Genomic DNA, 12,012 nt, shown 5'->3' with positions numbered 1-12,012 from the left:
TCCGCTTATCTCGGCATTGTTTCCATTCGTCCTGGACTTCTCCTTGCCACTGAACTCAAACAGTGCCGAGAAAGGTATGGCTGAGAATTGCGTAACCGTTGCCTCACAATTCCATGTGCAGCTGCCTTTGCAGGGGGTATCCATTGGCTTTCTAGACCGAAAAAATGTGATATTAAAAATATCACATCGATATTTATATATGATGGATTGTATTTCGTTTAAAGTGCAGTCAGTTTTCGTTTTTACAAAAGAAAAAAACTCTATCGTACCCTCCATTTTGTTTCTGTAGCGTTAATATGACAATATTAATGACCTGCGAACGCCATTACTTACCTACGTACGAATTTTTTGTTTCCAATGTCATAGATGTCATGAAGGACTTTCGGAACTTTGTGGCTCGCTTCCGCACTGTCCCTAAAAAAGGAGCCGTCGACAATGTGTATAGAATCGGGTTAATGGCGCTGTTTACGGGAAGGATGAACACAGCCACCCAAGCGTACACCTAAAACCGAAAGAGAACAATAAAGAATATTACTAAAACGTAATCGTGTCGTCGGCAAATAGAAACATGTGATTGGTGGATAAAAATGGATAGGTAGATTACACATTACTAAGGAAATAAATGTTTTATGATGTCATTAACTCGAGTTTGAATTTCACGTAAATTTCAAATACTTTTTAAAGACTGGATACATGCGTTATAAAGTTAAAGACATTAACATAGTGACTTTAAAATCAATTATTTTAACTACGTGAACCTTCTCTTCGACAATCTGTAAAAATATAGGCATACATGGTATTCGATACCAATTCAAAGCAAATTATTGTTTTCTTAAATACATACTGTTTGCATATTGTAAGCGTCCCGGCTGACGCCGGAAACCTAATTATTGGCCATTTAAAATTTTCTTCCTTTAAAGATTGTAATGCTGGGTATGGGGCAGCCAAACCAGCTGCCAATATTGCCATGCTTTTTATTCAAACCAACCAAGAGCTCTTTTTAGTATCCTCGTTGTTCCCTTAAGTGCAATTGTCTGGATATCTTTTGCACATGGTTCACCAGGAATATTAGTTAGGTAGGACGTCAGGTTCTTCTTCATAAGCCCTGTGGCACCTATGATAACTGGTATGATTGATATCTCCCCAAGATTCCAGTTTCCTTTCATATCATACATGAAACCTTGATATTTGGTCTATTTCTCTCTTTCAGCTCTGTTCAGACATCCATCATTAGGGATACTAACTTCAACTAAGGTTGCAACTCTCTCTGACTTATTCTATATAACTACGTCAGGTTTCACAGCAGCATTTTCAAGGTAGCTGGCTGTAGGGATTACAGGGTCGTAACACGAGTGTTGATTGTTGTTACTCAGGAAATCTTTTTGCAGCGTATAGACCGTCAATCAAGACACACCGACGTGAGATTGGTATGTATGCAATAACCCTTATCCCCGAGTGGCTTCTGGGCCTTGATAAGTAGGGACATCCATGTAAAAAAAATGTTCCTTCCACACTTTTGAGTTTGATGTAACTCCCAGAACGATGTTATACGCCGCTTTGTTTAAAAAATATATGCCTTGGTGTCTTATTGATTTGTTTAACTGTTGCTCAACTGTATTTATACGTTATACACCCTTTTAAATATATGTGCAAATACACTAGACGTTATCACACGTATTGACAAGTATACTCTTAACATCCTAAAGACAATACGGACGGTGATACAAGCACACATGAACACTAGACGATCACACACACGCTATGCATACATCATCTTATATGGTTAGATTAAATAGATACTTCATAAGAATTTAAGAGACTGCGTTATATGGGCCGGCTATATAACAATGCTTTCTAATCGTTTTGTCAATGAAACAATACATGCATTGTAGTAACTTACTATCTAAGTAAAATACCAAGAAACGTATTTTCCACGAAATTTCGCAAATATTGCATTCACACTAAAAAAAAAACGGTCAAGAATAGGTAGCAATAGAAACGGACATACCCAGATACTGTACTACTTTAGAAAAGGATATAAACAAGTAAGAACACTATGTAAATAATAGAAGTTTGGTGCCGTGTCAGTAACAGTCATTCGAAGGTTCGGTTGAACAAAGTATACATGAATTTGTGGATTAAAGATTTTCACGGCTCTTAATGAGCCCGCACGTTTTACTCACACAATAGTACGAGTCTAATATCTATATCATATTTTGTCTCTCAATTAACCACAAGGAAAATATAACTCCCCAAAACAACATTTATCTGGTACCGTATTAAGGACCCAAAGAAAAAGACTTCATTTGCTATTATGTCAGGTCGACATGGAGACTTTCCTTCCTCAAACACGTAAGCTAGATTACAAATTGAGATTTCCTTCTCTTCGTAATATAATTCCAAAATATAAATAATCCTTTTCCACGCCATTACAATTTCCATCTATCATATTGCGGTATATGTCTCGTTTTTATTCTCAATTGCAATGTGTCGTTATATGTATCTTGCAAATAGTATTTTGTTAATCAGTTTTGAGTACTAATAAAAATTAAACACTTTTAAATATTTTGGGTATAAAAAAACATGCTGTATAGGAAGCTGAAGGTAGAAATCCACTGGTTATCTTCAATTCCGATATTACGACGCTATGAGGTGAGTCATAAAGGCGATCTATATAAACATTAGATCTGAGGCGAGCATAGCATATAACCGTTAAAGATGGAAAGTCTAGAGTTGTAAGCCATGTTTAGTTTCGGAACAGTTTCCGATGGTTAGATCTTCTATACAAGTTCTGCAGGTGACTGGTTCTCAGTAGACAGAACAGTTTCCAATGGTTAGTTGTTCTATACAAGTCCTAGAGGTGACTGGTTCTCAGTAGACAGAACAGTTTCCAATGGTTAGTTGTTCTATACAAGTCCTAGAGGTGACTGGTTCTCAGTAGACAGAACAGTTTCCAATGGTTAGTTGTTCTATACAAGTCCTAGAGGTGACTGGTTCTCAGTAGACAGAACAGTTTCCAATGGTTAGTTGTTCTATACAAGTCCTAGAGGTGACTGGTTCTCAGTAGACAGAACAGTTTCCAATGGTTAGTTGTTCTATACAAGTCCTAGAGGTGACTGGTTCTCAGTAGACAGAACAGTTTCCAATGGTTAGTTGTTCTATACAAGTCCTAGAGGTGACTGGTTCTCAGTAGACAGAACAGTTTCCAATGGTTAGTTGTTCTATACAAGTCCTAGAGGTGACTGGTTCTCAGTAGACAGAACAGTTTCCAATGGTTAGTTGTTCTATACAAGTCCTAGAGGTGACTGGTTCTCAGTAGACAGAACAGTTTCCAATGGTTAGTTGTTCTATACAAGTCCTAGAGGTGACTGGTTCTCAGTAGACAGAACAGTTTCCAATGGTTAGTTGTTCTATACAAGTCCTAGAGGTGACTGGTTCTCAGTAGACAGAACAGTTTCCAATGGTTAGTTGTTCTATACAAGTCCTAGAGGTGACTGGTTCTCAGTAGACAGAACAGTTTCCGATGGTTAGTTGTTCTATACAAGTCCTAGAGGTGACTGGTTCTCAGTAGACAGAACAGTTTCCGATGGTTAGTTGTTCTACACAAGTTCTGGAGTTGACTGGTTCTCAGTAGACAGTTCAAGAGTTGGAAGCCGCAGAGCAAAAGATTCTTCCCGTGTTTACACGAAGAAAACATATATGCAAGGTTGCTACAGAAAAAAGGTTTAATTTCTATGGGGCAATTCTTGTTTCTGATTGGTTGGTAGAAAAACATGAATTAATTTGATTCGTCAGTTCCTAGCAGCATCGTTTATAAATAGAACCTCCCGACTGTGCGGGATAATACCCCATTATAGTTAAAAAAATATTGCATCAGAAAGGAACTCTGCACCAACAGAAAAGAACCCTCTTAAACGAGGGAAGGGTAATTGCGCTTGAAATTTAAAAGGCGTTCGACAAAGTGTGTTATCCTGGTTTTCTATATAATTTTCGATGTTCTTGTGATGGTGGTAGTTCTTACCATTATTATTTCTTTTTTCTGATCAAAGCTTGCGAGTAACTCTTGATGGGGTATTTTCATCTTCTTTTCTTATCAATGCCAGTGTTCCTCACGTCTATATTCTATGCCTGACACTGTTTCTTCTTTCTGTATATGACCGTCCACAAAATATTATTCAGAAAAGGAACACAACCCTCTAGTCTGGTGTTGCTTCTCACCCATCTTTCTCGAATCTATGAAAATATGAAGTTTATCTAGAAATTTACTTGTGTTCTATTATAGATTTGGGTAAGAAATTGCTTATTTCGTTTAATCCTATTAAAACTCATCAAATCTGTCTTGGATTCCATATATTAAATCCATTGCTCTTTCTGATTCTCGTATAATCGGTTCCCCTATCGCTCTAGTTACATTTGCACACCCGAGACTATTCTCTATCTCTACAAATCTACTATTAGACCGTGTATAGAGTATTGCTGTTATATTTGGGCTGATGAATCTGCATCCCATTGTATGGTTATTGATAAATCGCAGAAACGTATCTGTAATTTGATTGGCCTCACATTTTCATCTTCACTTCAACATCTCTCTCACAGACGTGATGTTGCTAGTCTCAGTCTTTTCAACAAATACTGTCATGGCATGTGTTTATCTGATCAATTCGCTGCTTCCTTTGTTCCAGCTCGTTTGAATTGTTGGTCTAAACGTGCCCATCAATTTTTTGTTTTACTTCCTCATTGTAATTCAGCTTCTTATCCCAGTGGTTTCTTTTCAAGGACTACAAGGTTGTGGAATTCTCTTCCTACTCATTGTTTTCCTTCTATCTACAGTCTCAATATTTTCAAGACTTAGGTCAATAGGCATTTGTCTTTGCAACACTCATCTTTCATTCTTACATCAAGTGGAGTCATGCCTTGTCTCTACGGATGTCTCTCTCTCTCTCTATATATATATATATATAATTATTTACTATAATAATTTTTAAATACCTAGACACACTAGTGTTTCATCGTTTTGGTAATCATGTGTGCAGGGTGTCATGATTAACACCAGTCGATAGATTCGAACCCGGCGACAGAAGCCATTCCTGGCTTCATTAGCAATGGCCAAATCCATTCAGCCACCGTAAACCGTGAGAAAGGCGGTTGAAATTTAAACATTTATTTTTAAAATGTTTTTAACGCCTGTCAGAATGATCTAATCATTATATGATGATCTACGCATATGCGAGCTAAAGTGACCGACTTAAGTAACCTATATATACATATATAGTCTTGGAAGTTTTTTTCAACTTTAAAACTATATATGTATGTAATTATATATATATATATAATTACATACATTTAAAACTATATATGCATGTAATTATATATATATATATATATATATATTATATTATATGGAAAAATGCGCGCATGAAAAGTAATATTCTTAAGATTTTATTAAACCTGGAAAAGTAAAGGGTGTCAGTCGCTGGATTGAACTTATTTCCCCCCTATTATTTGCATATATTTATGTAGTGAAAATTGTTTGAATAAAATTAATTCATTAGTTAGTTAGTTAGTAGATGGAATTAATAATTTTATAATTCACATAAAAATTAATTTTATTATATCATAATTAGGATTATTTAATTCTTTCTAACTCAACAATAAACAACAACATATGCAAATAATAAATAAAATATTTATCAATATTCAAATTTTATTTTTAGCTGCAATATATTAAGTCTAAAAAATTCTTATTTTTTACTTTACTAGAATATCTTGTTCTTTACTTTTCCAGGTTGAATTTCTTGTCCTTTACTTTTCCAGGTTTAATAAAATCTTAAGAATATTACTTTTCATGCGCGCATTTTTCCATATAATCCATGATTTTTCCAGGCATTGCTATTGTATTAATATATAAATTTATAATATTTATTAATGATTGTAAAAAAAATTAGCTCTCAAACACACATTTATGCAATATTTATCATTCAATCACAGTAGTTCCGAGCCAGGGTCTCTACCGAGACTGCGGTTCATGAATTCGTGATCTGTATAGAGCGTAAACTAACAACAAAAAAAGAAGATGGCACTCGGTGTCTTTTTAGATATCGTTGGAGCTTTTGACAACATACCCTTCAGTAGTATGTACAAGTCGCTACGAGAACTCAATGGGCCACCAGTACTCATCCGATGGATTGAGTATATGGTGAGGCACAGAACAGTTCAAGTAGAACTACTGAGGGCAACTGTTAAAAGGGAAGTAGTTAAATAAAACCCCCAAAGTGGGATTTTATCACCTTTATTATGGAACTGTATGCTGAATCCTCTTTTAAAGGAGTTTAAAAATAGGAATATTTATGCCCAGGCTGCTGCTGATGACATCGCAGTGCTGGTCGCGGGTTCAAAAGCATCATTGGTCAGACGCATTGCCAAAATGGGACTACATTTTTCATCAAATGTGATAACGAAAATTTTGAGTTCATTAAAAGAATATGTTTATCATAGAAGTCACTAATATTTTAAATCAATAAATTCACCATTTTTTGCTATAAAATCATAAGGAGAGTTAAAAAAAAATTAGTTATTAAAAAAAAGTTCGGTTTTTTAATTATAAAAAAAAAAACGATACACGGGATTGAACCTAAAATCTTTCCTCCAACCCCCGGTACTCTAACCGTTACGCTAACATGTCATATTGGAAAAATCGCAGTAAAAAATATTTATATACAAAAAAAGTTATGCAAAATAAAAAAAAGCGTTAGTCACTTATGTACTTACTCTCCTGTTTGTGAACCCACATATTCTGTTGTAACTTTTTTTCTACTGAACCAATTTTCGAAAATGTTTTTTCAAAATGTAGCTAATGAGGTGTTCTATCCAACTGTATAATCTGTTTGAAATTTGGTCGCGAACGGAATTAGTGGTGGGGGTTTGAATGTGTCTCGATTCATTCAATTTCGGACTTAAGCATATATTCAACCACTACTGTGGTTGAATGATATATATATATCTATCTATATTTTTATAAAGTAATAGGGTTCGTGTGTTTCTGTCTGTGTGTACAGCTCTCCATCATCAACGAAATATAAAGGAGGTAAGAGGGTAGATCTCTCCTGGTAGAGAAACATTAGAACCCATTTTAGGATGTTTCTGTTATAGGAGACATAAGAATCTTTGCCTAATTTCTTTATATACTATTCTACAAACCACCCCCATATCGAATGACTTATGCTCATTTGCATATCACATTATATTAAATCTCTTTAACTAATTACCTCGACCTTATTACATATTGGAAATATTCTAATCATTTCAACTGTACTATTTACAAAATCTATTTAACATTTAATCTATCTATCTATATATCACATTATATTAAATCTCTTTAACTAATTACCTCGACCTATATATCTATTAAAACAGAGATGTGTGTGCCACAGACGATTTCTGATTGGTTAATCCAATAATCACATCTCCTAAAAAACAATCGTTTCTACGCTCTTACCTTTACCATAAAATATTATGGCTTTATTTATTGTCCATCTTGGAAGGGTTTAATTTTTTAATAACTTGTTATTTACAAATTAAAAAAATACGAAACTATTATACAAAACTAAACTACACGAAACGCGCACACACGCACACACACACGTTCACTACCGTCACGTTGTTATGGCAACCAAACCCGCTGACTTTTGGCCTTTTGGTCAAGATCAAAGTGTAGTATCTGTTCTTCAGATGCTGCACTTCATTTTCTTGTTCTCTTTCGTTAGAGGAGAAATCCTTCACGACTGAGACAATTTTTATTTTTGTACCTTTTCTCCACGTTAAAAAACGACCCTGGTGTCTAACTCTGTCGCGTGGGGAGGCATAGTAAATAGGTACATAAACAGTAAACACACACAGTAAATGTGATTTTCTTCATTTTCTCATTTCACTCATGGTCTTAAATTCATTTCGGGTTTGTATTACTGTACACATAGATTCGAATAAGTTGCCAAAAAACAAATATATAACAAATAAATGTTATCAAAGGCAAGATAAATTACTTTTCTACCAAACTGGATATATTTTTCGTGTTTTTATTCAATTTAACATGTTTATTCAGCTCGAAAAGCATACAGTGTTTACCGATGTATTGGAAAATTCAAGATGGCGGCCGATTCTCTCTTTAACACGGTAAGTTTGGAAAAAGGTGTAATAAATAAAAAACCGGTTAAAATACTGTTAAAAACTCGCTCAATATATGTTACCGTGACATAGGTTGACATATATTCGGCGGGTTTTTAATAGTATTTTGTATAGTTTTTTTTTTATTTATAACACCTTTTCCCAAACTTACGGTGTTAAAGAATGTGTGAGACACCATCTTGAATTTTCCAACACATCGGTAAACACTGTATTCTTTTCGAACTTAATAAACATGTTAAATTGAATAAAAACACGAAAAATATATCCAGTTTTTATCGTTTTTTTACCTTCTCTGCAGAAGTACAAAAAAAAAACAAAAAAAAAAAAACGGAAGGTACTTTTACAGAATGTTAAACTAACCCTAACCGATGTTTTATGTTTAGTTTAGGAAAAGTCAGAAGAAACAAAAGTCATTATTGCATGAAATATACGTATTTAGTTGAAGTATTGTTTATGTCAATTCTTTCGAAGAAATTTAGCAAGAATACCTGTAAACCAGGAAATCGGTAAAATGTCATCATGGATGAATACTTGTCTATTATAATTTCTACCCTTGACAAAAACTTAGCCATAACAAAAGAGATTTATTGTTCAGATTGTTTTTGAGATTGATTTCTAAAAAGATATTTTATAAATAAAATCGACTTTAAAATTAAAGACTTAAATTACAATAATTGAATTTAAACATTCTTATTTCAATATTTGGCACATAACACCTGCAAAAATGATCACAATGTCAGGATTCCATTTTATTTCAGAATCGATGGCAAATTGTGTAGATTGATATCTCATTATATTAAATACTAATATTTAACATTAGTTTATCATTTAAGCCGATAAAAAGCCCTTTTTTTTCGAGTCATAAAAGGATTTGGAGTTTCCTAATCAAACTTTCGGGTGCAGTTGCACGCTCTCAAAATAACTAAAGTGTTGGCTTTAAAAAAATTGGTTCATTAAAACTAAACAGGTTTAGTTTTAATTAAAAAAAAAAAAATTAAAAAAAAATCGCTTTGGTAATTAGATATGTCGTATGGTTATCCCTAATCGCTGAATAAAACCGCTAACGAGTTGGATGATTACGACATAAAATTAAACTCGGGTTCCTGAAACGGAAACTTCGTTTGTTTTTGTTTTTTTCTCATCAATATATTTACATTGTTATTTTGTTTTCATTTTCAATCATTCGAACAGTTTTCTTTTTCAAGTAATCCAAGTTACAAAATTCCCACTGTTTACTATGCTAAAATCACAATGACTAATGTATACCTATTAACCCTTATCCTTGAGTGGCCTCTGGGCCTTGATAAGTGGTGACACCCATGTAAAAAAAAATCACTCGAACAGTTTTCTTTTTATAATGTACAGTTTTAAAAGTTTAAAAACTATATAGTTTTTACTTCAGGAAAATTAATGGGTCAGTTTTTACGATGTGCCCTGTTAAAATACTGTTAAAAACTCGCTCAATATATGTTACCGTGACATAGGTTGACATATATTCGGCGGGTTTTTAATAGTATTTTGTATAGTTTTTTATTTATAACACCTTTTCCCAAACTTACGGTGTTAAAGAGGGTGTGAGACGCCATCTTGAATTTTCCAACACATCGGTAAACACTGTATGTTTTTCGAGCTGAATAAATATATTACATTGAATAAAAACACAAAAAATATATCCAGTTAGGTAGAAAAGTAACTTATCTTGCCTTTGATAACATTTATTTATATATTTGTTTTTGACTATTTTTTCGAATCTATGTGTACAGTAATACAAACCCACGATATGAATACTCACGTTGTTATATATATATATATATATATATATATATATATATATATATATATATATATAAATGAGATTATAGCAGTTAAAAAACATTTTTAAAACACACACACACCTTTTTCAAAGTGATCAGAAATCGTATAAAAGTAAAAAGGGTAAATTTTTACTTACTTTCCAACTTAATCACCTTTAACGTGACTTTTACAGTTTTTTTTAAATGGAATTCATTTACCGATACAAAAGAAATGTAAGTAAATCCATAAATAAATATTATAAATGGTTTATTTTAATACTTGCCAGGATGCGGAGGAAAATGAATGAAGGGGGAGGGGAATAAAATAAAAACATTTTGGAAACAGAGTAAGTTTGAAGGAATTGCTTTGCACAGAAAGAAATTAATGAAAAAATAAAATTAAAATTTCTTTTCTTTCTTGATTTTTTTTTAGTTTTTTATGAAAAAGGAAGTCAAAATTAAGACTTTAAAAAACAATTTTTATTAAGAGCGAACCTCAGTCGTCAGGTCTATAAAAAAGACGTGGAATAATAAATGTTTTCTAATACAAATTGTTTTTACTTATGTGTTCATTTGTCTCTTTGAAGTTCGTTTGTTTAATATATCGGTTTGCAATATAATTTTGTCATTCTGTCAGACTCAAATTTTAAATCTATATATCTATAAAAGTGAAAGTGTGTGTGTGTGTGTCTGTGTACATTTCCCTACGAAATAACTCTGTCAATTTTTAGTCTACAGACTCGAAATTTGATATACAGGGTACTGAGATTTGGAAAAATCTATGTGATCGGTTTTTAGCCAGAAATTTGGCGATTAAGGGGTCAAAGTTCAACGATTTGAGCTTTGAGAACTCTACCAAACTTCTCCGACAATTTTGGGTCTACACACTTGAAATTTTAGATATAGCTTCCGTGGACATGGATCTAACTTAATAACTTGATTTGAGCCCAAAACAATAAATTTTCAGGGGTCATAATAGGGGTCAAAGTTTAAAAAATTACCCTCTTTTTTTTGCTCAGCATACACCTCCAAACACCCGGGCAACGCCGGGCACCCATGCTAGTATATATATATATATATATATAGTATAACCATGTTAACTCACCGGTCCTCTTTAAATGTGATTGTGGAAACGTTTTTGATTACATCATCAATAACTTGCATGTAAATAAATGAGTTAGCTGATGACCCTGTCCTGTTTTTCGTGGAAGTATACTTTTTTCGTTGAACTAGTGACGTCATATAAAAAGTAATGCAAGAAAAGAAAATAGTTAAGACGTTTTATCCTTTAATATCTTTAAAAATCTGTCCGTGAAGTTTAATTTGGTTGTTTCGTTTTACGGCATGTCAACTCTTTTCGGGTTCAGTCATTTTTGTAAAATTTATTTTTTTAATGTTACAGGCTCTTCACATTCAACGGCACCGGATTTCTCTGGTAACGTTATGAATATTGATTTGTTTTAGTTTCGTTGGAAAATTGCCTGTATCGTAAATCTCATTTGCGATCTCTGTTATTTTCTATATTTCATAATCAAGAATTTTCAACAATTTTGAGTCAGGTCCAGGAGATTTTTTCAGTTTCCCTTTCTTGATCGCCACTTTACTTTCACATTTTAATATTGATGGCCTCCATGCTTTTTTTTGTGTAACTGGTTTCTTTCCACGAGTGTCGTAAAACAAGTCTCCAATGTAATCTACGCATCTGTTCTTTCTCCAGTAAGATGTCTCCATTCTTTGCTTTAATGCATTTTTCTTCAATGTTTTTATTTGAGTGTGAACTGTAGATGTCCTTTGTTCTATCTTTGCACACGTTTAATTCCACCACTGTTTTTTCTTTCTCTACATTTCCTTTTAATAAACTTATTCAGGTCTTTGTATTGCTCACTATTTCTGCTCATCTGTCGTCTTGTATCCATAATGATTATTATCTCCTCTATGATCTATTCCTTGTTTTGTACTTTGACGTTCGTAGTCCTACCTCCTCCGCTGTTTCAGTAATAGCCCTAAAAACTAGTCAAGTCAAGTTTGGATCATTTCA

At 33.3% G+C, this 12,012-nt stretch overlaps 1 protein-coding gene across 2 annotated transcripts in view; it reads right to left on the bottom strand.

The window, feature by feature from the left end:
• The window catches only part of LOC145293721 (G-protein coupled receptor GRL101-like), a 761,328-nt gene that overhangs the window by 2,366 nt on the left and 746,950 nt on the right, over positions 1-12,012 (bottom strand). For both annotated transcript variants that reach the window (XM_080140164.1, XM_080140165.1), the window contains exon 24: positions 334-502. In XM_080140164.1, coding sequence (XP_079996290.1) covers positions 334-502 — 169 coding nt within the window. The remainder of the gene's footprint in view (positions 1-333; positions 503-12,012) is intronic.

This window comes from Euprymna scolopes, chromosome 15 (genome assembly GCF_053919585.1).
Source record: "Euprymna scolopes isolate OS-2025 chromosome 15, ASM5391958v1, whole genome shotgun sequence".
In the NCBI taxonomy this organism is placed as follows: Eukaryota; Metazoa; Mollusca; class Cephalopoda; order Sepiida; family Sepiolidae; genus Euprymna; species Euprymna scolopes.
The sequence above is the reverse complement of the archived record's forward strand: the minus strand, read 5'-3'. Positions and strand labels throughout refer to the sequence as shown.